The 26844-nt window shown below is 35.4% G+C and overlaps 1 protein-coding gene across 10 annotated transcripts in view; it reads right to left on the reverse strand.

Annotated features, from left to right (window-relative positions):
* Positions 1–26844, reverse strand: part of EHBP1 (EH domain binding protein 1) — a gene marked incomplete at its 5' end in the record, with an annotated part of 340841 nt that overhangs the window by 78650 nt on the left and 235347 nt on the right. For 8 of the 10 annotated variants that reach the window (XM_079720389.1, XM_079720388.1, XM_079720385.1 and 5 more), the window contains 3 exons: positions 11560–11703; positions 18377–19279; positions 26736–26784. In XM_079720389.1, the coding sequence (XP_079576515.1) occupies positions 11560–11703; positions 18377–19279; positions 26736–26784 (1096 nt within the window). The remainder of the gene's footprint in view (positions 1–11559; positions 11704–18376; positions 19280–26735; positions 26785–26844) is intronic. The other 2 variants (XM_079720382.1, XM_079720390.1) reach the window with 1 other exon arrangement.

Genomic DNA, 26844 nt, shown 5'->3' on the forward strand with positions numbered 1-26844 from the left:
AATTTAGACATAACAGATAAACTATTATTTAAATCATAATGAATAAAAACCACTGCTATGTACAGAGGCATTTATGTCGAATACAGAAGTACATTGGCATTCTTCTCCTATAAAATGCAACTATAAAAAAGATTAGCTATATATTTAAAGTGTCTTACTGGTCTGAAGCGGATTATGTACATTAAATCTTCTATCAATTGTGTTGGCATAAGAAATAAGGAATATATTTTCATCTTTGTGCCCTGGGTGTAGACATTCCAGTTCACACAGAGAATAAAAATCTGTAAATAAGACAAATTCTTACTCTCTATGTTATTAGAGGTTTTAGATTTCTTTTCATAGTAACTGATGTTCTTTTAAAATTACAAATGCAAAGTTACCTACTTCTTCCTAGTAATAGAACTAATAATATATGTAATCAGGAAAAATAAAAATTTTAGCTTGACCTTAATTTTAAAGCTTGATTCCTAGAGGCTAGCCATTTAAATGTAACACAGCCGATATTCATAACCATATAAGCATAATCTTACATACATTTTTACGATGAGACATACTTGGGACACATATATATATGAAAACTATGGGAAAAGTTTCTTTCAGAGTTAGATGCTATGATGATATTTAGTGTTTTTTACCAATTGGATGGTAAGTGCTTCTTTGATTATCTGGAAAAGATCTAGTGATCTTATCTAAATCTGCTACAATTATCAGCACAACAGACTAGTCCCATTTAAATCAATATTCTCCAATTAACATCAAAAGTACAAGGTTGATGTCCCACCCCTTCATATCAACAAAATACCTGTTAAAGGTTTAATTCGAAAAAGAGTGGCTTGCATTTTTACCAAATAAGCCCTTTGGATTCACTGCTAATGACCAGTAAAAAAAAAAAAAAGTCACTGTATCTTTTTTTGATTACTGATCTTTGTAGTTAACTAAGGACTGACCAAACTGAAATTCCTTTCCCATATACACAGTTTTCTTTAGAGGATTCAAATATTACTGCAAACCTTTAAAGATAGATATTACAAACCTTTCAGGACTTGCTGCTAACTTGCAGTTTGATCCTGCTAAGTGAGGGTGGACTCCTATGCCAATTAACTGTAATGGGTCACTCACTATGTTTGCAGATTAAATATCAGACAAAAAACTTCAAGTCTGGATTATAATAATGTTGTGATTTTTTTGGCTGATTTTTCTTTTAAAAAATATTCCAGGGGCTTCCCTGGTGGCGCAGTGGTTGGGAGTCCGCCTGCCGATACGGGGGACGCAGGTTCGTGTCCTGGTCCGGGAGGATCCCACATGCCGCAGAAGCGGCTGGGCCCGTGAGCCATGGCTGCTGGGCCTGCGGGTCCGGAGCCTGTGCTCCGCGACGGGGGGGCGGGGGGGCCGCAGCGGTGGGAGGCCCGCGTACCGAAAAAAAAAAATTCCAGGTATCTAACAACTATGTGCAAACCATATTCTTATGTTACATAATTTATGATTGAAAAACATATTTATAAATTCACCGTAAAGTGATTAACTAGATTGAAGAATCATTCCCAATTTTCTTTTTAGACTTTCTATTTATAAAATAGATTTCATTCTTTCTTAAAAACAAAAAGGTATAATTAAACCTATATAGCATCCTTCTTCTGAAAGGTTCAAAGTGCTTCATATCCCAATAGCAATTCCAAGGAGTGTGGGTAGCAGGATTGTCACCCCTTATTCTTAGAGTGTACTGATCCTAAGCTTTAGTATATCAAATGCAAACATGTCTTTCAGCTATCTATTATAATTACATGAGTATAACTAAATGTCATGGTGGATTTATTAAATGTATATTTTTTAAAAAAGCAACTATATTCTAATGTAAAGTAATAAGCAGAAGAGTCTGAAATAGACTAGCTTCTTAAATTCTATTTATGCATTTCTTGGGGAAAAAGTGTGAGAATTGAGTAATAAAGAAAAATAATAAAAAAGGAAATATTTTCTTGAAAAAAGTTATTACATTTTTCTCAGAGTTTAAGTTTAAATATATTATACAGTCAAGGAAGCTCCTTTGGCTATATAATGGCTAGACTGTTGAACCTGTCAAACCCCTGAGTTGTACTTTGAAAAAAATTATTTTAAGTATATGTGGAAAATAATGAACAAAACAACTGTCACACCTAAAATTTATATTAGTAAAATGTAACATGAAAATCTCAAAAGGAATAGGAAGCAAAGAAATAGAAATCACAGAGCTCAGAGCAATGAAATCTGTCTCCTATAGAAAACTAATTTCAGAAAACACCTGAAACAGGTTAAACAAACGTTTAAAGGCACAGAGATACAAATGAATAATGTAAACTACTTACCCTAAAAAAGATCTAAATTCATTATGTACTTGCAGCAATTTCTCATTAAAACATGCAATGGTAGTCTTGACAAAAATTAAGAAAAATTATAAGGTTTACAGTATCTGTGTTTGTAAGTTCCCTTTCAAGAGAAATTACAGCTCAAATATTTCCCGAAGATAACTTAAGTAGAGTCTGTACATGAGGATCCACAAGATAATATTGCCAAGAGTTGTCTTCAGTGTCTCAGAAATTGTTTCCTAGCCTTCCAGCCTAAAGCTATACTAATTTATATGAGGGAATGTTTGCTTAGAGTGATGTGATTCAAGGCAGAGCTGGGAGCTGAACTCTAATGAGAGGTCCCAGAGTATGGGAAGAGTAGGTATGTGTAAGAATTTGGTGTGTACACAGCATAACAAAGGAAGGTATCAAAATGTAGGATTCAAGAATAGGAAGAAAAGGATGATACAGGGAACCTCGAGTCCCCAAGTGGCAAATGTCATCTCTGTAACTGATCTGAGAAAGGGGAACCCTTTAACTTTCTCTGACCAATGATAATCAGTTCTGCTCTAAAGACCTTCAGAGAGTCAGTTTTTTCCCCTGTTTACCAAGCAACTCCTTATAGCAACCCCAATTTTTCATATTTAAGCTCATGTTTTTCTTTCTTTCTTTTTTTTTTTTTTTTGCGGTATGCGGGCCTCTCACTGTTGTGGCCTCTCCTGTTGCGGAACACAGGCTCCGGACGTGCAGGCTCAGTGGCCATGGCTCATGGGCCCAGCTGCTCCACGGCATGTGGGATCTTCCTGGACCGGGGCACGAACCCGTGTCCCCTGAATTGGCAGGCAGACTCTCAACCACTGCGCCACCAGGGAAGCCCCTCATGTTTTTCTTAGTTGACACTCAGAAGATATGAAAAATAGACTGTCACTATTCCCTCCCTTCACTTATTCATTGAACAAACATTTACTTAATATTAATACTTGGGGCTGGAGATACAAGGTTCTTGTACTTCTCCCTCACAGTTGAGGGAGACAGAGATGTATAATTAGATAATTATATGGGATAAATGTGGCAGTAGCAATATGTACAATATATTAGAAAAAGAAAAAGATACAGGAAGGAGAATTAACTTGGCTGCTAGGAGCCATGACAGAGGTACTCACAGAAGAAGTTATTTTCCTAACAAGGGAAGACAGGCATTTCAGGGAGAACAGCAAATGCTTGATACAGGAACGAAAGAGTATGCCACATTCTAAGCAACTTAGTTGAGTTAGACTGTAGAGGGAAAAATGGGAGAGAGGTGAGAAATGAGGCTAGAAAGGGAAGGGACAGGATTTGCAAGAACTTTATATGAGGCCATTTTGAATAGTTTGGAACTTATTCTCTTGGGTAAGTGGGAGTTACCAGAAAGAATATGAGCCTTCATATACTCAAATTACTACTTAAACTATTTCCCAGTTCTCTCTTTGTATTTCATAAGCCTGTCTTTCCTTAAAAGTAGACCTTTGCTTTCAATCCTTTAACACTTCTCTGAATCCTCTGTAAGTTCTCTCTCTCAGCCCAGAACTAGATACAAACTAGATACCTCAAAAGGGGTTAACATGTACAGAGTACACGGACATTGTCCCATGCAATTATACTTCTATTTAAGAACTCTAACATCAATTATTAAAATAGCTCTACTCATTCTTCCTGGTATTCATCAGAAAGTCCTAGATTAGCTGTATAGAAACGAAGTTTAGAAGGATAAGAGATAGAAATTGTTGAAGAAGTCCTATATCAGCAGTCTCCTAAGAGTAAGTAACTAAGCTCTTCAGTAAACTCTTGAAGATTTAAGGTCAGTGACTCATTTATTCAAGACTTGGGGTCACTCCTGGGTACCAACTTTTTTTTGTTTTTCCCCTCACTCTTGGGAACTCTCAGTTAAACTAAGAACACAAAGCCGTGGGTACCTGTGGGTATATATATATCTCTCCCTGCCAGCAACTAGACTCTTAGTACCAAAGCATACATTATAAAGGCAAGATAATTTACAATGAATTTAAAAATAAGGGCATGGTAAATTAAGGCTCAAATTAAAGAGCATAAGGAAGTGAAAATAGTAACAGCAGTTCACTAAATTAGATGCCAGATTTTTTTTTTCTTAGTTAAACCTGCTTTTTATTTACCAGAAGTCTTTTGATCTCTCCAGAGTGAAAGGGATGCTGACACTGAAGTGGGGATGGCATTAGTCATGGTTCCCTTACCCACTCCACCATGGACACCAATTAATTTGAATGTCACACAGGAGAAAAAAATTTTCTTTGCCTCCATATCAAAAATGGAAAAACAGATTTAGAGAGATTAAATAATTTCTACTTTTAGTATCACTTAACTCATATTCAGTTGCTCCAGAGATGAAATTTGGTATTTTCCCTTTTAATTTTGTCAGCCAAGTTGGCCATGCTACTTTTCCAAAATATGGACAGTACTATTAAATAACTCAAACCTGTATGTACAAGAGCTACCAGAAATGATAAAGAAAATGATCAAATTAAGAAAACTACCATATCATTGGAAAAGATATCAACCTGATTATAAAGTTGCATACTAAACTGAAAATCTAAAAAGCAATGGCAAGGTCTAACTTCTTTTGTGAAACGGGAGTTACCTGATATTTTACATTTTCTTTCTTAAATCATTTCAATATTAGCTATAAGGCCCACAGAGTAACAAATGTCAAAACTAGAGCAACAGTCCCAGGATGTACTATTTAGGTCATGGAACTGATGCTCTTCCCAACACATCTATATACGGCTTGACTTATCTGAAAAATGAGCAACAGTAGAATGCGCAAAAGAGTTTTTAAAGTGAGCTTAAACTATAACTGAGAAGAGGCTACAACAATATCTTCCATGCCACACGTTCTTCTTACAATGTGGTGGGGTCTATGCCTCTGCTACTTAAACCTGGGTGTAGCTTTGTGTCTCCTCAGGTCAACAGTATGGCAAAAGTGACTTTTAAAGCTAGATCATAAGAATGCATAGGAGAGCTCACTTTACTCTCTTGGGACACTTGCTGTTAGACCCAGCCACCATGCTGTGAGGAAGCCCAAACTAGCCCAAGTAGAGAAACCATATGGAGAGGCCACATGTAGGTGTTCCAACTGACAGCATAGTTCCTAGAAGAAAACCAGCCCCTGAAAACATGCAACAGAAATAAAACATTCCCCCAGTGTCCTATCCTAAGGCCTAATTTATAGAATCTGTAAGCATAATAAAATGGTTATTTTATGCCAATAGGTTTTCAGTGTTTTATAATGTAGCAAAAGATAACCTGAAAGAGGAAAGGTAGGGAAAATATCTTTGGGACTGTTTGAAGCATAGTTTCATAAGCAGTAGGGTACAACTTTGGGTAAGTGGGAAACAAAAGCAATAAAGTAAGCAAATGTCTTCTCAATGTGAACAGAATTGATAGTACTGCATTCGCCATTTATTTCACACCTAAGCACAAACAAATATCATCAACTGTAAAAGTGAACAGTTCTTTCTACATCTCTTCTTAAAACACACACCACACACACACACACACACACACACACCCTTAGAGATACTGAAACACAACATTAGTTTAAATGAAACAGCTTTATAGTCAAATACGTTTGGGTATGCTAAGAAAACAATCCATTAAAAACATCCTTTTTGGATACCAAAAATTTCCCTAGTTTAAAATATTTATCTAAACATGACATATTTTTAAAAGAGAGAATAAAGGGAAAAAACTCTGTAAGCCATTTGTTTATACTACCCTTAGGGATAAATATATATATATATATTTTTTTGCGGTACATGGGCCGCTCACTGTTGTGGCCTCTCCCGTTGCGGAGCACAGGCTCTGGACGTGCAGGCTCAGTGGCCATGGCTCACGGGCCCAGCCGCTCTGCGGCATGTGGGATCTTCCCGGACCTGGGCACGAACCCGTGTCCCCTGCATTGGCAGGCGGACTCTCAACCACTGCGCCATCAGGGAAGCCCGAGATAAATATTATTAATATTTTGATTATTTTCCTTCCTGAACTTTTCAATCCATATATAAAAACGCAGTCTTTCAAAATGGAGTTCATATGCCATATGCTATTTTATATCTTTCTTTTTGTACAAAATGACGCTGTGAACATTTCCCTATGTCCTTTCAATATTCTTTCAAAACATTATTGAATAATTTTCAATAGCTACATAACAAGTATATATATTTGTTGTAATTTATTTGATCATTCCCCTAGTTTGAGTGATTGCCATTCCGTAACTTTTGCTATTATAAATAACTATGTGATGAAAACCTGCATATTGATCTTTGTTAGTGGAATTACTGGATAAAATGGAATGAGCATTTCTTAATGAAGTTTACTTGCTTTCCAGAAAGATGTGGCAAGTAACATGCTACCAGCAGTATTATCCAACTCGATGAAACATCACTAACATCATGCTTCTTAAAATCCAAGTTATATATTTTACAGATACAGTAAGATGTCACACAGAATATGCGATGTTTTAGTAGTTAATTTATGATACTGAATTCACACTAATGTAATTTAGCTAAAAGTTTAAGTTTTATTTGGGAAATTAGAAGTGCAAGCAAAATTACTGGTGCCTTAAAAAGAAGAGATGACCAATAAAACATTTGTTGAAAGTTTAAAGTAATAAATGAATAAATTGAATGAAAAAACAAACAGCTTTAAAAGTCAGGATACTCGAATTCTAAGCCTAGTTTGCCACTGTTTGCAACCCTAGGTAAATTTAAACATCCTTTCCTAACTCGTTTTCTTAACCTCTACAATGGATACATCAATAATATCTATTCCTACTTCACAAGGATTTCAGAAAAATAAACAAGAAGGAAATAAAACACAATGCTTTAAAAACATACTCTCTGAAGTCAAATTGTCTAGGTTCAATTCTTGGCTCTGTTACTTATAGGCTGTGTGACCATGGGCAACTCATTAATTTGTATGTCAGTTTTCTCAACTATAAAACAGAGATTATACTTAACTCATATAATTGTTGTGGAGATTAAACAAGAAGATCCACAAGAAAGCACTTTGAATCCTGCTTGATACATGGTAAGTGCTCATAAACATTAGATGACAATTATTAATATATGTAAAATTTACACATAGGTAAAATAATGGCTTTTTAAGATCTACTTGGCAGACAGATCATTTAAATCTCAGGTGTTCTAAATTTAAAATCAACACACTTGAAAAATATAGAGCTATAAATTTTCCATAGTTTTTAGAGCTTGAAAGAACTATGAAACAAAGTTTATCACAAATAAAATATAATATCAACAAAATAACTTTCTTTTTAAAGAGAATATTCTTTCTGTAGCTATTTACTTAACTGGATCCTTCTCTCCCATCAAGTCTTAGTTCAAATGTCCCCTCCTCAAGTCACTCCTACCTACTCAAATTATCCTCTACTATATCATGTAGTTTTCACACTCTGTAGTTAACTTATTTATTCATTATTACCAGTCTCTTCCCACCAAAATGTAAATTCCATGAGAGAAGAGGCTTTGTCTTTTCTTTTTTTTTGTTGGGGGGATCTTAGTTCCCTCACCAGTGTTTGAACCTGCACCCCCTGCAGTGGAAGCGTGGAGTCTTAACCACTGGACCACTAGGGAAGTCCCCGAAGCTTACCCTTTTCTAGCTCTACAAAAATACTAATTTCTGACACTCAATAAATATCTGACTGAACCAACAAATTGATGATATAATAGATGGTTAGGCACTGAAAGAGTTGGTATAAAGACCACAAAATTTCTTCCTCAGAAAGAATGGCCATCTAGATGAGCATTTCTCAAAGATTTTTATCATGACCCACAATTAAAAATACATCTTATATCAAGATCCAGTAAGCACACATACCCACGTAACTAAAACAAGTCTCACACAAAAGTACTATGATGTGTGATAAATTCTGATATTTTCTATTTCATTTAAATATTCTATTCCTTTTCATTGAAAATAAAATTATTGTGGCCCACTACACTGATTTTATATCACATTACTGTGTAAAGACTTGAAGTCTGTATATTGTACAGCACAGGAAATATAGTCAATATTTCACAATAATTTTAAATGGAGCATAGTCTATAAAATATTGAATTACTACGTTGTACACCTGAAATTAATATAATATTGTAAATCAACTATACTTCACTTAAAGAAAAACAAAATAATAATAAATAAAGAAAAAAAAGACAAAGTCTGAAAAACAGTGGTCAAGTTCAGAGGTTATTCTCTGAAAGGCATTAAAAAAAGTATGCATGGGAAGGAAGAAATAAAACTGCCTTTGTTCATAGATGACATGATTATCTTATGTAGGAAATCTGAAAGAATTGAAGGAAAATAAAAGAAGCCAAACCTCTCCTGGAACTAATAAGCAATTATAGCAAGGTTGTAAGATACAAGGTTAATATGCAAAAGTCAATTGCTTTCCTATATACCAGAAATGAACAAGTGAAATTTGAAATTAAAAACATAATCCTACTTACATTTGCACCCCCAAAATGAATGTCTGTGACATAGGACAAAAGCAACACAATGGAGCAAAGATCATCTTTTCAACAAATGGTGCTGGAACAACTGGACATGCACATGCAAAAAAATAAATCTAGACACAGACCTTACACCTTTCACAAAATTTAACTCAAAATGGATCACAGACCTAAATGTAAAACACAATACTGTAAAACTCCTAGAAGATAACATAGGAGAAAACCTAAATGACCTTGAATATGGTGATGCCTTTTTAGATATAACGCCAAAGGCATGACCCATGAAAGAACTAATGGTTAAACTGGATTTCATTAAAATTTAAAACTTCTGCTCTGTGCTTCCCTGGTGGCGTAATCGTTAAGAATCTGCCTGCCAATGCAGGGGACACGGGTTTGAGCCCTGGTCCGGGAAGATCCCACATGCCACGGGGCAACTAAGCCCGTGCACCACAACTACTGAGCCTGCATTCTAGAGCCCACGAGTCACAACTACTGAGCCCAAGCACCTAGAGCCCGTGCTCCACAACTAGAGAAGCCACCGCAATGAGAAGTCCACGCACCGCAACAAAGAGTAGCCTCTGCTCGCCGCAACTAGAGAAAGCCTGCGCACGGCAACGAAGACCCAATGCAGCCAAAAATTTTTAAAAATAAATAAATTAACTTAAAAAAACTGCAAAAAAAAAAAAAAAACCTTCTGCTCTGTGAAAGACAATGTAGAGAGAATAAGAAGACAAGCCACAGTCAGGGACAAGGTATTTGCAAAGATACATCTGATAAAAGACTGGTATCCAAAAAAAACAAAGAACTCTTTAAACTCAACAGTAAGAAAACAACCCGATTAAAAAGTGGGCCAATGATCTTAAGAGACATCTCTCCAAAGAAGATATACAGATGGCATATAAGTATATAAAAAGATGCTCCACATCATATATTATCAGCAAAATGCAAATTAAAACATGAGACACCACTACACACCTATTAGAATGGCTAAAACCCAGAACACTGACAACACCCAATGCTGGCGAGAATGTAAAACACAAGAATTCTCATTCATTGCTGGTGGGAATGAAAAATGGTACAGCTACTTTGGAAGACAGTTTGGTGATTTCTTACAAAAGTAAACATACTCTTACCATAAGGTCCAGCAAACGTCCTTGGTATTTACCCAAAGGAGCTGAAAACTTAAGTCCACATAAAAACTTTCATGTAGATGACTATAGCAGCTTTATTCATGACTGCCAAAACTTGGAAGCAACCAAGATGCATTTCAGTAGGTGAATGGATAAACTGTGGTACCTCCAGACGATGGAATATTATTCAGCATTAAAAAGAAATGAGCTATAAAATCATGAAAAGACATGGAGGAACCTTAAATGCATATTACTAAGTGAAAAGAAGCCATATCAGAAAAGGCAACATACTACGGTTCCAAATATTTGACATTCTGGAAAAGGCAAAATTATGAAGACAATAAAATTATCAGGTTCCCAGAGGTTGGGGATGAAGGGAGAGATGAATGGGTGAAACACAAAGAATTCCTAGGGCAGTGAAAATACTCTGTATGATATTATAAAGATGGATACATGTCATTATACATTTGTCTAAACTCATAGAATGTACACCAAGAGTGAACCATAATGTAAACTACAAACTTTGGGTAATAATGATGTGTCAATGTAGGTGCACAGTTTTAACAAATGTACCACCCTGGCAGGGCATGTTATTAAGGACGGAGGCTATGCATGTGTGGGTTGAGAGGGTATATGAGAAATCTCTGTACCTTCCCCTCAATTCTCCTGTGAACTTAAAACTGCTCTAAAAAAATAAAATCTTAATTAAAAAAAAAAAAAGAACATGCAGTTTTATGTATATGTAAAATTGGGGGTAGGGCAGGGTTGTCATAATTTTCAGATTCATGAAGAGGTTCATGTCCCCCTAAATTTAAAGGCTTCTATTACTATATGTTCATTATTATCTGTGAGGCACTATACAAAAATACGTATAAAAATATGGCTTAACATAGGGATGGCAGTATATGATAGGAAAGAGGATTGACTCTGGAGTCTGGTAAGACTTGGGTTCAAATCCTGAATTCATCATTTATCGACTACAACCTTGTACATATTATCTTACCTATCAGCCTCAGTTTTCTTATCTAAAAAGGAGTTTGTATATCTACTTCATGAGGTTAGGTAAAATAAAAATTATGTAAAACATCCATTATAGTGCCTGGAATATATGCTAAGTATTGCGCTGGCCAAAAAGTTCATTTGGGTTTTTCATAATAACATCTTATGGAAAAACCCGAATGAACTTTTTGGCCAACCCAATACTTCAATAAATTGTAGGCATCATTATTATATTCTAATGTTTCCAACAAAATTAACTTCCATTGACAAAATACAATCCTAAACAAAGTACAACTAAATTACAAAGTGTAAATTAACAAAAAACCAGATTATTCATGTATATGTGGAAATTATATTCCAGGATCTTACTTTTTCTAACAGCTAATACTGCTGTGTAGGAATAATTAAAACCTGTTCCTCCAAGTATGGATTTATCAGTTCAACCAAAGAACCAAGTACCCACAGTATACACAGTCTGTGGAAAAATAATTTATCAAAAATATATATAAGTTACTCTTATTTACACCCCCAGGATTACAATGAACAATGTATGTTTTTTTAACCAATGTTCCTCACATCACTTAGCTGCCTGTTGCAGAGTGGTGTGGCTGCGTTGGTATTCTGCTTATTCCCTGCCTTTAAAGCTGCATCTCTTCTTGCTTGCTCAAGCAGAACTCTTGCTCTTTCTTTGAGTTCTTCTTGTCTGGATAACATTCGATGCTTAAAAACAAAGATACAGAATTAGAAGCCAAAACAAACAAACAAAAAACCCCATGTAATCCATTTTTGTAAACTAATCAATAGTTATACAATTCGTCAAAATAATAGTGGTCAGGAATAAGATTGTAGTTTTATGAGATTACCTATAGAAAATATTAATGTTGACTAGAAACTGTGGAATGAATACATATATCTTGACTAAAAGAAACTATACCTTTACTGGCTAAAACTGGGTTAAATTTAATTACATTTTCATTAGAACATAGTCTCATAAGGTATAACGTCCATACACATATTATATACATTCTTCAAATTTGCTAATCACAGTATAATCTGGCAAAGACATTTTTTCAAGTTCGCAGTTTTATTTTTATAGTTGTATAGAATTGATAACAAGGTGTCCTCCAAATTTGCATTTTGAAAGATTTTAATTATCTGTGGCAACAACTCCTTAAATTCTTGACAATTTAACGTTTATAGAAAATTCAAAGCTATCATATTTTATTTCAAGAAAAATAATACTGTTTTTCTCTATGGCTCACTTTCCTTACAACAATTAAACATCAGAATTAGAACAGTATTTTCTTGGATTAATTTGTAATCTTACAATATATTTTTGGAGAAAAACAGGTAGAACATCAATGGAAATCAGCTCTTAAATGGTGGCATTAATTCAAAGCACAAATATTCATAGTGTGTATAGTTCTAATTCCTTTTCTCTATTAAAGTAGCCAACTTCTGACTAGATGGCTATGACTATGACTTTAATACTTAATTTCTTTAAATTCCTTTTCTTTGCATAGTTTTGGTTCAGTCATAATTATCATTCATGGTCAAGGAAGAGGTAATAAACAGCAACCTATTACTTTATTTGGTAATAATGTGAAACTTAAAAAATTTAGTACATAATTTTTGGGTCTCTGTGATCTTTATATTTTGATACAGCAAATTTTAAACTTTTTTCTGTAATTTTAAGCAAAGATTTTTCTTGAAGTGTACAATTCAGTGATTTATTTTTAGTATATTCACAAGTTTGTGAACCATCAACACTAGCTAATTCCAGAACATTTTCATCACCCAAGGTTTTAAGAGGATTAAACAAAAATTCTTAACTTAATAGATACAATTGAAATGTATAAGCGATAATGAAAGATTTTTAGCTCATACTGATAGGACATAATAGAACAGAGTTCATAACTGCATTTGAACTGGTTACAAATCAACGTATTCTCAAAAAACAGACGAAATTAATTAAATGAACGCTGAATTGGCAGTCAAGACTGTTAATCCTTCTTCCACTAATAATAAGCAATGCAACATTGAACAGGTCACTTAAAACCATTACATGATATTTAAGAACTCTGAAGTCAGACAGATCCAGTTCCATTACTTGAATAAGTTGTGAGCAAGCTACTCAATCTCTTTAAGCCTCAGTTTCCTTATTTATAATATGGGGATAAAAATAGATCAACTCTCATAAAGATATTGTAAAGATTAAGTGAAAGAGAGTAATGTGGTGAGCACCAGATAAATGTTAACTATTAATATATTTTTTAAAATCTCTCAATTTCCTCATCTTTTAAATGAAGGGAGATCATCTTTAAAATCCCACTCACTGGGAAGCAGCCCCAGAGCACAGGGAGATCAGCTCGGTGCTTTGTGACCACCTAGAGGGGTGGGATAGGGAGGGTGGGAGGCAGGGAGATGCAAGAGGGAGGAGATTGGGGATATATGTATATGTATAGCTGATTCACTTTGTTATAAAGCAGAAACTAACACACCATTGTAAAGCAATTATACTCCAATAAAGATGTTAAAAAAAAATCCCACTCACTGTAAACTTTTCAAATACTTATAGTAGATCATCTTAAAGTTCCCACTAGCTCTAAATTCTGTGATTATACAGTCCTTTAGGGATTCCAATCAGCTACACAGACAGTGAAAAACTGCTTTGGTCTTAAGAGCACATAAACACAAAATTTTTTTCTGATTAAAATTCATATTCATCATAGAAATTTTAGAAAATATATAAAAGTAAAAAGAAGAAAAATAAAAGCATCACCCTCCTTGATTTCAAACTATATCACTATTACAAAGCTATAATATATATGCCAGTATGATACTGGCATAAAAACAGACACAAAGATCAATGGAACAGAACAGAGAGCCCAGAAACAAACCCATACATATATGGTCAATTAATTTACAACAAAGGAGTAAAAAAATATACAATGGGGAAATGGTGTTGGGCAAACGGGATAGCCACATGTAATGTAATATTATCTACCTACAAAAAAGGATTAAATCTTGCCACTTGTGACAACATAGATGGATCCTGAGGGCATTATGCTAAAAGAAATGAGTCAGAGAAAGATAAATACCCTATGATCTCATTTATATGTGGAATCTAAAAAACAACCCCCCACCACCAAAAAAAATCCCTGAAGCCAAGTTCACAGATACAGAGAACAGATTGGTGTTTGCTGGAGGCTGGGGGTGGGCTAAATGGGTAAAGGGGTCAAAATAAGTATGTCACGGGAATATAACATACAACATGGTAAATATAGTTAATAACACTGTATTGCATAATTGAAGGTTGCTAAGAGAGTAGATCTCCAAAGTTCTTATCACAAGGAAAATAAAAACTTTTGCAACTATGTATGGTAACTGATACTAACTTGGCTTATTGTGGTGAACATTTTGCAATAGATACAAATATTGAATCATTATGTTGTACACCTGAAAATAATACAATACATGAATTACAACTCAATTTTTTAAAAAGAAATATTTTTTTAAAAATTAGCAATCACAGCACCCAGGGATAATCATTGTAGAATCATGCTTTTTTCCACTTAATAGTCTAAATATTATGAGCGTTTTCTCATATCCTTAAATATTTCTTTGAAAACATGATTTTAAACTGTCTACCTAGCGTTCTATTAATATGAACATATCATACTTTTTTTTTTTTTTTTTTTTTTTGTGGTACACGGGCCTCTCACTGTTGTGGCCTCTCCCGTTGAGGAGCACAGGCTCCGGATGCACAGGCTCAGCAGCCATGGCTCACGGGCCCAGCTGCTCCGCGGCATGTGGGATCCTCCCAGATCGGGGCACGAAGCCGTGTCCCCTGCATCGGCAGGCAGACTCTCAACCACTGCGCCACCAGGGAAGCCCTGAACATATCATACTTTAACTTGTCTTATATTATTGGATATTTAGGCTGTTTATAATTTTTTACTATCATAAATAATGCTTTTGTGAGCATCTTTATATGTAAATTCTTGTATACAGTTCTGATTATCTCCTTAGGAAAAATTCCTGCAGAATCTAATGAGGTAAACATTGTTAAGAGACTTAATGTAATTGTTGATTATTTTACATCTGGGCTATAATTATTTTTAGTGCTGTTATGGCCAAAACCAAAGAGATACTGTGAGCATAAAGTTCAGGGGCACAGACTTTGAAGTCAGACAAGGTTGGTTTTGAATTCAAACTTTTAACATTTATTATATGACCTTAAGGCAACTCTGTAGATCTTGGTTCTCCCATACATATATAATAGGCACCAACCACTCACCTCATGGGTTGTAAAGTCTGAGATATGTGTAAGACATATAATGGTCATCACATGTATCAGCCACTCAAATGGGCAAGATTATGACTTGTTATGTCTATACAGTCACATTAAATTATCAAATTTCCTCTAATCAAATGCTATTAATTATTAGACTCACTATTATTTTATGAGTTTCTAACGAAGAACACTGTCAGTTAAACTCTAACATATTATTATAAGTAACATCTTGATTTCAGAGAAGTTAAAATGTGAAAAATGTATGTCTTAGAATCAATAAAATACAGTATACAAAAGAAAAACAGATTTTTAACTGTCCAAAATTTAGCTACGATAAAAAACTTATCAAGTATTAACACCTATACTACAATTTTCGGTACCAGGAAATGAACACTTTTGCCAAAATTTTTTTAAATTTACCCTAAGCAAAATTCTAACCAGTAAACCAATTGCCAACAAATAAACATATATGGAGTTGTAAACAGATGCTGCTTCTATCATCCTGTGGATTTACTGTACGTCACTTAAATCACCTCAACAGAATCACAGCATGACAGAGTTTTAGAGCTTAAAGGGCTCTCAGAGATTATTTCATTTAACATACTTAAGAAAATAAGATTTAAAGAATTTAAATGGCTAGTTAACATGTCACACTGGTAATTACTGGAGCCCAGATGAGAGCCAAGATGAGAATCCAGGTTTACTGAGTCCTAGTTCAGAGCATTTTTAATTTTTAAACACTAACCAATTTCCAGATTTAACTAAACACTTTAACCTTAAAAATCTGGTTTACGAGAAAAATCTGTATTGATATTCAAATTTAGGCTCACCAAATTCTGCAAATGTCATTCACTATATGTTTAATGATTATCTACTCTGTAGGGACACTATGATACTCTGAAAGTTTAGGTACTTAGAACATTTGATTTGAGACTTCTGATTAGGAGAACAGGGGCTTGCTTTGTTAGCTATTATATTTCTTTGATTCTAAGATGCACATTTTAATACCTCTGAAAACAAAATTGATGACATTTTATATCTCTGTCATATAGGTGGTAGTTAAGACATAGTCATCAGTACCTACATATGCATGTGCTTGATAATTCTGGTGGCAAGACTATAATTCCTTGATGTTTCATTTAACAACCCCTTGAGTACCATTTGAGAATGCAACAGAACTCCAGGTTATTGTCTGAAAGTCTTTTGTTAGGACCTACCAGAAAGGTTAAGAAAGTGCTATTGGGACTTCCCTGGTGGCGTAATGGTTAAGAATCCGCCTGTCAATGCAGGGGACACAGGTTCAAGCCCTGGTCCAGGAAGATCCCACATGCCGCGTGGCAACTAAGCCATGCACCACAACTACTGAGCCTGCGAGCCACAACTACTGAGCCCACGTGCCACAACTACTGAAGCCCACATGCCTAGAGCCCGTGCTCTGCAACGAGAAACCACCGCAATGAGAAGCCCACGCACCACAATGAAGAGTAGCCCCTGCTCTCCGCAACTAGAGAAAGCCTGCATGCAGCAATGAAAACCCAACACAGCCAAAAATAATTTAAAAAAAAATTAAATTAAAAGAAAGTGCCATTATCAATGAGTATTACTGAGAAGAAAATCTGAGAGACAACTGTGAAGAAATGCTGTAATTCAGAGGTTCTCAACCTTTCTGGTCTCAGAATCCCTTTATATGCTTAAAAATTGAGGATCCCCAAAAGCTTTAGTTTATGTGGGCTACATCTATAGATATTTGTCATTTTGGAAATTAAATGGAAAAAAATTTTTTAAATATTTACTTATTCATTCCTTTAAAATAGCTATAATAAACCCATTAGATGTTAACATATTCTAATAAAAATAACTACACTAAAAAACAAAACTGAGAGCTTCCCTGGTGGCGCAGTGGTTGAGAGTCTGCCTGCCGATGCAGGGGACACGGGTTCGTGCCCTGGTCTGGGAAGATCCCACATGCCGCGGAGCGGCTAGGCCCATGAGCCATGGCCGCTGAGCCTGCGCATCCGGAGCCTGTGCTCCACAACGGGAGAGGCCACAACAGTGAGAGGCCCGCATACCGTAAAAACAAAATGAAACAAAACAAAACAAAAAAAACCCAAACAAAACTGAGAAGAAACGAAACTGACAGAATGAAAGTGCAAAAGGTAAATAAAGTTCTAGTATTATTATGAAAATAGTTTCAACTTTGGGGACTCTCGGAAAGAATCTTGGAGAGCCTGAGAGGTCCCCAGATCATACTTTGAGAACCACTGTTGTAACATCAGGCTTTTGATGGCACAGAGGACAATACTATGTGGAAAAACAGGAACACCGACAACTCTATATCACAAAGTGATTCGTAAGAGTTAGAGTCTAAACTCTAATTCTAAATTGATTATACCTTAACCAATTTATTTTGCTAAAAAATTCCTTTTTATATATACATAAGAGCATTATATGATTAAAAAATCCATGCCTAAATAAGTCTAAAAGAACTCTTTCACTAGGTATAAAATAAAAATTCTATGTGATAAGAAAACCATCTATCATAATTTATTGGCAGTGTTTTTCTTTCTTTGTTGTACATAAAATAATGGTATATCTTATCACTGATGGCACCATAGATTCAATTAAATCCATGCCATATTCCCCACAGGGGAGAAATTTCAACATTACTGGGATTTTTAACCACAAATAATGATGGGACCAAAATTACCAATTGCAAATGCATCTAAAATATTTGAAGAAAATGCTGTAAATGGGAAGTATTTTAATTTGGTGTTATACATTTCCAGAATGATATGCTTACAAAATGGAATACTGAAATAGCTTTGACTTATTCTGTAAAATATTTTTATAGGTTAATAACATTTTGATTTGAAAAGTTGACATTCTTTATTCTTCAATCTTGAAATTGGGATTTATTTATAGGCTTAAAATATTATAAACTTTAAATGAAGAGCAGGTATATTTCAGGTTTTTCTAAAATGGGAAGTTATACTTCACCTTTAATCATTTGTAAAGTATTCTATGAATACAAAAAGAAACAACAAAAAAGAATAACTATTTACTACATATATGTATTCATCATTCTAACTCACTTACCTGGACTGTTTTTGCAGAATGATTTGCATGATTTAAGGTGGTTCTATCAACATCTGAATCAGACTCTGTCTGCCTCAGGGAAGTACGTTTTTTCTTGGCAAGGTCTGCATCTCTATTGTACGAATATCCAAGTTTAGAAGTGGGAGATAAACTTGGTTTTTTGACAGGTGATTCAGGATCTGATCTGCGTTCTAAGGGTCTGGAATTCTCTAATTTTTCTTGCTCCAAGTTACTACTGATGTCTAGATTCTGAAGCTTTTGCTCATCAGTCTCCTCACAAATAAAGGGTGGAGACACATCCTTCTTCTTATCACTATTGTATAAGTCACTTAATTCTAAAGTCTCAGTTTTCAATAGTCTCTTCTTGCCTAACAAAACTTGTGCGTGGTTTGAATCTGTACTGTAACATATTCCAGGGTCATCGGATCCTGAAGTCCTTCCAGAGCTCTGCTGGGACTTTTGGGGTTCTGTGTCACTTTTAGTCCTGCGACAGTAAGGGGAGGCTGTGCTTGGACTGAGATGATCATCAGGAGTCTGGTGTTCACTTTCTGACTCTCCAACCCCACTATCATTTACAAATACAGAGTCGTCCTGGGATAAGAAGTCTACTGCTCCGCTGGTAGGCTGCTGCAGTTGAGGCTCCCGTTTCAGGTCACTAAGCTCTGCATAGAATTTTTCCTGATCAACAGAACTATTTGTATCTGTTTCATAGTTTCCAACTTTATATGTGCTTTTACTGCTGTTTTCTTCTATTTGAACAACATTTAATTCTTGCCCACTGAAATGTGCCCTAATTTGATAGAGATAGGTCATAACAGTCAGTTTGTCAGGAATTGCTAATAAAACCATATCAGAAGGTTCCAATAACCGGGAAATTCCTATGCTGGCAAATCCATCATATGCCTTCAGAGGAAAGAAAAACAGAAGATATATTGAAGAGTTCAGACAATCCATAAATTTTAATTTTTTTAAAGAAACTTAAAACATCATCACATTTTAAAAACAGCAAAAACAGCAAAATAACAGATGTAAACTAGACTTACTGTGGTGAGCATTTCACAACGTATACAAATATCAAATCATTATGTTGTACACTTGAGACTGAGGTACTGTTATATGACAATTATACCTCAAAAAGGAGTTAAAAATAAAACACAATTCAGTTACCATTTTAAAAAAACAAGCAAAATTTTAATGGTTTTTTGTTGCTATTGGAGGGTACATTATGTTACTGACATTATGCCACATGAACAGAACAACATTCCAAGTTGGAAATTTGTAAAAGTTTTGTAGATCCAAGAGTAAAACATTTTTATTAGTTAATAACAATTGAAATGTTCTTCTCCAATAAAGAAAACAAGCAAAAATGAGAGTTAAAACAAACAAACAAACAAACTTAGAATTGACTTTTGTGATAAAGAACTAGGGTATAAAGAAATAATAATTCATCTGGAGCTTTATTATTCCTATTATAACCCCTCTTTTCAGTGGTCATGTAATTGCAGTGATTTGTGAAGATAAAGTACAGGTAGATATCCCAAAAGAACTAACTCCTAGATTGCCTGGTATAAAGTATAAGTAAGTGCTACTTAAGTCTAGAAACACAGAAACATTTTTAAAACGCCCAATTAAGATTGATTTTCATAATGAGAAGAGTGACTTCATTTTCACTTCATCCATTTTGGAAAGAAGGAAATGTTTTGAGTAGTACAACCTAGTTTAGAATGTGAGGCTGCATTGTATTACTTTTGTTAGCCTTTAAATGACTGTGGCACATCAGGTTTTTCTAGTTTTGAAGAATCAAAGCTGTTTCTCAATTTACAATTAATTATTACTATCCTGAACTAACCCTTGAAAACAGCATTGTGTTGCTAGGAAGCATTAAAAATATGGCTAAACATTTAGATATACTCTTGGAAAAACTAAGGACCCTCTAATTATATTCTTGCTTTGGGATATAAAATGTCTCGTCTTTGTAACAACCCAGATATAGGATCATAACTCAAAGTTTTTCTAAAAATAAAGTTTAGGAAATTATGTAACAATTCAGAAGGAATCAGTCTTTTGCATATACATGTTACAGTGCATTTCTACCTTTGAATTTAATCCTTGTATTCTTCCTGTAGTTTAATAAATGTTATGGAATAAGAAAGAAAATGAAAAATAAATTGTGATATTAAAACCTCTTCAATTTTCACAGCACTATGCTTTATGGTATAGGTACCTCAAAATATTTACTTGAGAGAATGGCTCAGTTGGTGTGCATGTTTGGGCCTGTTTGTTATTTTACATGTTTTAGGAAAATTAAAGTCACTTTCTTCCTCATGAGTCCTGACAACTTGATTGACAGACATCAATTGTAGACCATCAGGAAAAGCACCACAGGCAGTATTCTAAACATTTCCCAATTATCTAAAACACTGACATATTGGTTGAGATCAGATGTCACAGGTAAATACCATTTTTATTCAGCACTTTTTACAGACCTGGGAAAATGATTAGCTTACTTGTGGGGAATCTCCTGCTGGTGTTTTGTTTCATGTAGCAATTCATTTTATGCACACTAATTGCACTAAAAGAAATTTTAAAACAAACCAGATTTCTTGTAAGGGAAGTCAAGACTTTATAAAGGGATTTTCCCATAGGTTAACCTCTTCTGCAATAGTCAATCACCTACTGTCTTTTTAGCTGTGTGTGGAGAAAAAAGAGGTCTTTAAAAGAAAATAGTCTTATTCATTGCTAGATGTTATTTAATTGGTAAGGAGTCACTGCCAGTTATGTTATGCATCTGCATGGAACTTAAGACACAGGCATTGTTTCTTGTACTGTTTTAAGTCCAATTAAGGGCAGATGGGGTTACCCAGAAGAACTGTGTAAAGCTGGAAATAAGTCTGTAGGTAGCAAATGATACTCAATGTAGATATCAGGTAAGAAGTTGTGGGACTTCCCTGGTGGTCCAGTGGTTAACACTCCATGCTCCCAATGCGGGGGGCCTAGGTTTGGTCTCTGGTCAGGGAACTAGATTCTGCATGCCGCAACTAAAGATCCCGCGTGCCTCAATTAAGACCCGGAACAGCTAAATAAATAAATAAATATTAAAAAAAAAAAAAAAGAAGTTGCAAAGTGATGAAAAGGAAAGTATAACAACAATTATGTATTGACTTGTGCAATGAATGGGATCATCTAAATTAAAATCCTTTCAAAAAGCTATAATTGGGACTTCCTTGGTGGCACAGCAGTTAAGAATCCACCTGCCAATGCAGGGTACACGAGTTCGAGCCCTGGTCCGGGAAGATCCCACATGCCGCAGAGTAACTAAGACCATGCACCACAACTACTGAGCCTGCACTCTAGAGCCCGTGAGCCACAACTACTGAAGCCCATGTGCCTAGAGCCCAGGCTCTGCAACAAGAGAAGCCACCACAATGAGAAGTCCGTGCACCACAATGAAGAGTAGTCCCTGCTGGCCACAACTAGAGAAGGCCCGCATGCACCAACGAAGACCCAACACAGCCAGAAATAAATAAATAACTTTATTTAAAAAAAAAAAAAAGCTATAATCATCTGCCCTTTAAGATTTGAGAAAAAATTTTAATGAGATATATTTCTCTTTGTAATAATATGTAAATCCAAGGTAAGTTCATCATTATTAAATTTCTGAAGAAAATGATGTAAAGAAGTATAACTTAAGCCCTAATGAGATTCCTCATACTCTTTAAAAATATATAGCCAGGTAAAATAAAAAATGTTTGCTTTTCAAAATTTTAAACAGTAACTTGAAAGCTTCACTTTATAAAAAATAATAATGGTTTATTTTATAATGCTCTTATCTGCATTTAAATTTGCTTATTCAAATGCAAGAAAATGCAGGTAAAGAACTGTCATATCTAAAGATACAGTTGTCTCTTGGTATCCATGGGGGACTGATTCCAACACCCCCTGCAGATATCAAATCTGGGGATGCTCAAGTCCCTTATGTAAAATGGTGGAATATAGCCAGCCCTCTGTATCTGTGGGTTCCACATCCATGGATACAGAGGGCCAACTGTATAACTTAATTGACGAAAAATAAGGCATTTTGCTTTGACAGACACAGGCTCTTCAAAATCATACAAGAAATAATTCAAGAGAATGACTTATTTTGAAGCATGATTTCTATAAAGAAAATTATACTGATTTTTAAAGATTACCTTTTTAAATAGCATATTTCAATTAAAAAAACTGACTGCTTTTAAATGTTTTTCTCTGGGGCCAGCATCATGCATTTGCAAAGAAACAAGAATTCTTTAATGGAAATATAAATTATTGGTTTTAGAGAGCAATAAAAGTAAAAAAAAAGTTGATTTAAATTCTCATCTGTTAATTGAACTTCTATCAAGGTTCCCTTTATAGTCTTTTTCTCACTGGTGGTTTTAACTATTTAAAGTAAATTAAAAACTTTAGCCTAGACTAGAAGTTATTAATCACTTTGGCCCATGAATTCTTTTGGCAACGAACCCCTTCTCAGAATAATGTTTTGATGTGTACAAAATACATATGATTACTCTTTTGACCAAATTCAGCACCCATTTTTTTTTTTTTTTTTTGGCGGTACGCGGGCCTCTCACTGTTGTGGCCCCCCCTGCCGTGGAGCACAGGCTCCGGACACGCAGGCCCAGCGGCCACAGCCCACGGGCCCAGCTGCTCCGCGGCATGCGGGAGCCTCCCGGACCGGGGCACGAACCCGTGTCCCCTGCATTGGCAGGCGGACTCCCAACCACCGCGCCACCCGGGAAGCCCCAGCACCCATTTTTGATAAAAACTCTCCAGAAAGTGCGCATAGAGGGAACCTACCTCAACATAATAAAGGGCATATATGACAAACCTACACCTAACATCATACTCAATGGTGAAAAGCTGAAAGCATGTCCTCTAAGATCAGGAACAAGACAAGGAGGTCCACTCTTGCCACTTTTATTCAACATAGTTTTGGAAGTCCTAGCTACGGCAATCACAGAAGAAATAAGGAATCCAAATTGGAAAAGAAGAAGTTAAACTGTCACTGTTTGCAGATGACATGATACTATACACAGGAGATCCTAAAGATGCTACCAGAAAACTACTAGAGCTCATCAATGAATTTGTAAAGTTGCAGGTTACAAAATTAATACACAGAAATCTGTTGCATTTCTATACACTAACAACAAAAGGTCAGAAAGAGAAATTCAAGAAACAATCCCATTTACCATCCCATCAAAAAGAATAAATTACCTAGGAATAAACCTACCTAAGGAGACAAGAGACCTGTACTCTGAAAACTGTAAGACGCTGATGAAAGAAATCGAAGAAGACACTAACAGATGGAAATATATACCATGTTCATGGATTGGAAGAATCAATATTGTCAAAATGACTATACTACCCAAGGCAATCTACAGATTCAATGCAATCCTTAACAAATTACCAATGGCATTTTTCACAGAACTAGAACAAAAAATCTTAAACTTTGTATGGAGACACAGAAGACCCCCAAATAGCCAAAGCAATATTGAGAAAGAAAAACAGAGCTGGAGGAGTCAGGCTCTCTGACTCCAGACTATACTACAAAGCTACAGTCATCAAAACAGTATGGTACTGGCACAAAAACAGAAATATAAATAAGTGGAACAGGACAGAAAGCCCAGAAATAAACCCACACACCTATGGCCAATTAATCTACGACAAAGGAGGCAAGACTACACAAGGTGGAAAGACAGTCTCTTCAACAAATGGTGTTGGGAAAACTGGACAGCTACATGTAAAAAAAATGAAATTAAATCATTCTTTAACACCATACACAAAAATAAGCTCAAAATGGATTAAAGACCTAAATGTGAGACTGGACACTATAAAGCTCCTAGAGGAAAACATAGGCAGAACACTCTCTAACATAAATTGCATCAATATCTTTTTCGATCTGTCTCCCAGAATAATGGAAATAAAAACAAAAATAGACAAATGGGACCTAATGAAACTCAAAAGCTTTTGCACAGCAAAGGATACCATAAACAAAACGAAAAGACAACCCACAGATTAGGAGAAAATATTTGCAAATGATGTGACCGACAAGTCTCCAAAATTTAAAAACAGCCCATGAGGCTTCATATTATCAAAACAAACAACCCAATCAAAAAATGGGCAGAAGACCTAAATAGCCATTTCACCAAAGAAGACATACAGATGGCCCAGAGGCACATGAAAAGATGTTCAACATTGCTAATTATTAGAGAAATGCAAATCAAAACTACAATGAGATATCACCTCACACCAGTCAAAATGGCCATCATCAAAAAATCTACAAATGATAAAATCTGGAGAGGTTGTGGAGAGAAGGGAACCCTCCTACACTGCTGGTGGGAATGTAAATTGGTACAGCCACTATGGAGAACAGTATGGAAGTTCCTTAAAAAACTAAAAATAGAGCTACCATATGACTCTGCAATCCCACTCCTGGGCATATATCCAGGGAAAAACATGGTCCGAAAGAATACATGCACCCCAGTGCTCATTGTAGCACTGTTTACAACAGCTGAGACATGGAAGCAACCTTTATCCATTCCATCGACAGAGGAATGGATAAAGATGTGGTATATATATATAATGGAATATTACTGAGCCATTAAAAAGAATGAAATAATGCCATTTGCAGCAACATGGATGGACCTAGGATTGTCATACTGAGTGAAGTAAGTCAGACAGAGAAAGAGAAATATCATATGATATCCCTTATATGGGAATCTAAAAAGAAATGATACAAATGAACTTATTTACAAAACGGAAACAGACTCACAGACTTAGACAATGACTTTATGGTTACCAGGGGGGAAGGATGAGGGGAAGGGATAGTTAGGGAGTTGGGGACCAACATGTACACACTGCTATATTTAAAATGGATAACCAACAAGGACCTATTGTATAGCACAGGGAACTCTGCTCAATGTTATGTGGCAGCCTGGATGGGAGGGGAGTTTGGGGAGAATGGATACATGTATATGTATGGTTGAGCCCCTTTGCTGTGCACCTGAAACTATCACAACATTGTTAATTGGCTATACTCCAATATAAAATAAAAAGTTAAAAAAATACATATGATTACAAAAGAAACCAATTATTGAAAAATAAGTATTTGAAAATATTAGGAAATTGGAATTTGAGAACCAATAAATGTGCTTTTTATGGATGTACAAACTGCTATAATTATGAAGAAGTGATGAGCTTAAAAGGTAGTTGTAGATATTTGCAACTGTAAAGTGATATGAAAATATCTGAGATTCTAAAGGTGAAAAAGTCTCAGGCATGGCTGATACTACAGTGGTTTGTTGTTTAAATTCATAATTGAAGAAAATGCTAAATTTCAGTTAAAGAAATGAGAAAATAATTTTTTTTTTCCCTAGCCATGATCAAGGATCCCCTGAATTCTATCCATAGCTCCCAGGTTAAGAACTCTTGCTCTAAGACAACACTTTTCAGTTGAAGAATTCAATTCAGCAGGAAAAAAAGCATTAAATGAGTACCTGCTGTATGCTGAGATAGATGCTTCCTCCTTTTTTATGTTGTGGTGCACACAGAAAATTGTAATATTGTGCTGCATTTTGGGGTACATAGTTAAGTCAGCCTGCAGCCACAGTCAGCTGGCCCAGAGGGCTCTAGCAACTCAGGCCTGTGCAGCTACCCTGAGGGCTGAAAGGATCAGTATCTTCCCCACACCAATTGGGAAGCTCTGATCTCAGTACATTAATTAATTATGTGGAAAAAAACTGCACAGTTTACCAGAAAAAGGGGGAAAAAAGTGGGAAAATAAAATAAAATAAAAAAGAACCAATGTTCGTATTTTTTTGCCTCTGGGAATATATGCATTCTTCTTTGCATACCCATCAGACTCCTACTTTCATCCCCTCCCAACAGGTTTTTCTAAACTCATGGCACAACATTTTGGGTTGCACTTTTTAAAAGCTAAATCTTGCTAAGAGCTAAATAAAAGCAACGTGCTTTAACAAACATTTAACAGTTAATGAAGTTCATACATATTATTATAATCTGATGCCAGTCTGGCACTTGTGATTTTTAAAGGCCATGACAAACTAGAGTAAACCATGCATCCTACTGGAACTGCAGGAAACAGACTACCTTCTGTGAGCTATAGTTAGGACCTCACAAAACAACCTCACTTTCCCCAAATTAATAAAAGCCTGCGGAGAAGCCAAAATTGACAGGAAACAGACTACCTTCCGTGAGCTACAGTTAGGACCTCACAAAACAACCTCACTTTCCCCAAATTAATAAATGCCTGCAGAGAAGCCAAAATTGACACTATGTATTTTTTTTCTTTGGAAATTCTTACCTTTTTGTTGTTCTCTTTAATGTCTTGAGGATTCAGAGACTTGTAGTCACTGAGGGAGAAAATGGCACAGTAGGTACATACAGCAATTGATAAAAACAGCTGTTTTTAA

Source organism: Hyperoodon ampullatus, assembly GCF_949752795.1.
Source record: "Hyperoodon ampullatus genome assembly, chromosome: 15".
NCBI classification, from domain to species: Eukaryota; Metazoa; Chordata; class Mammalia; order Artiodactyla; family Ziphiidae; genus Hyperoodon; species Hyperoodon ampullatus.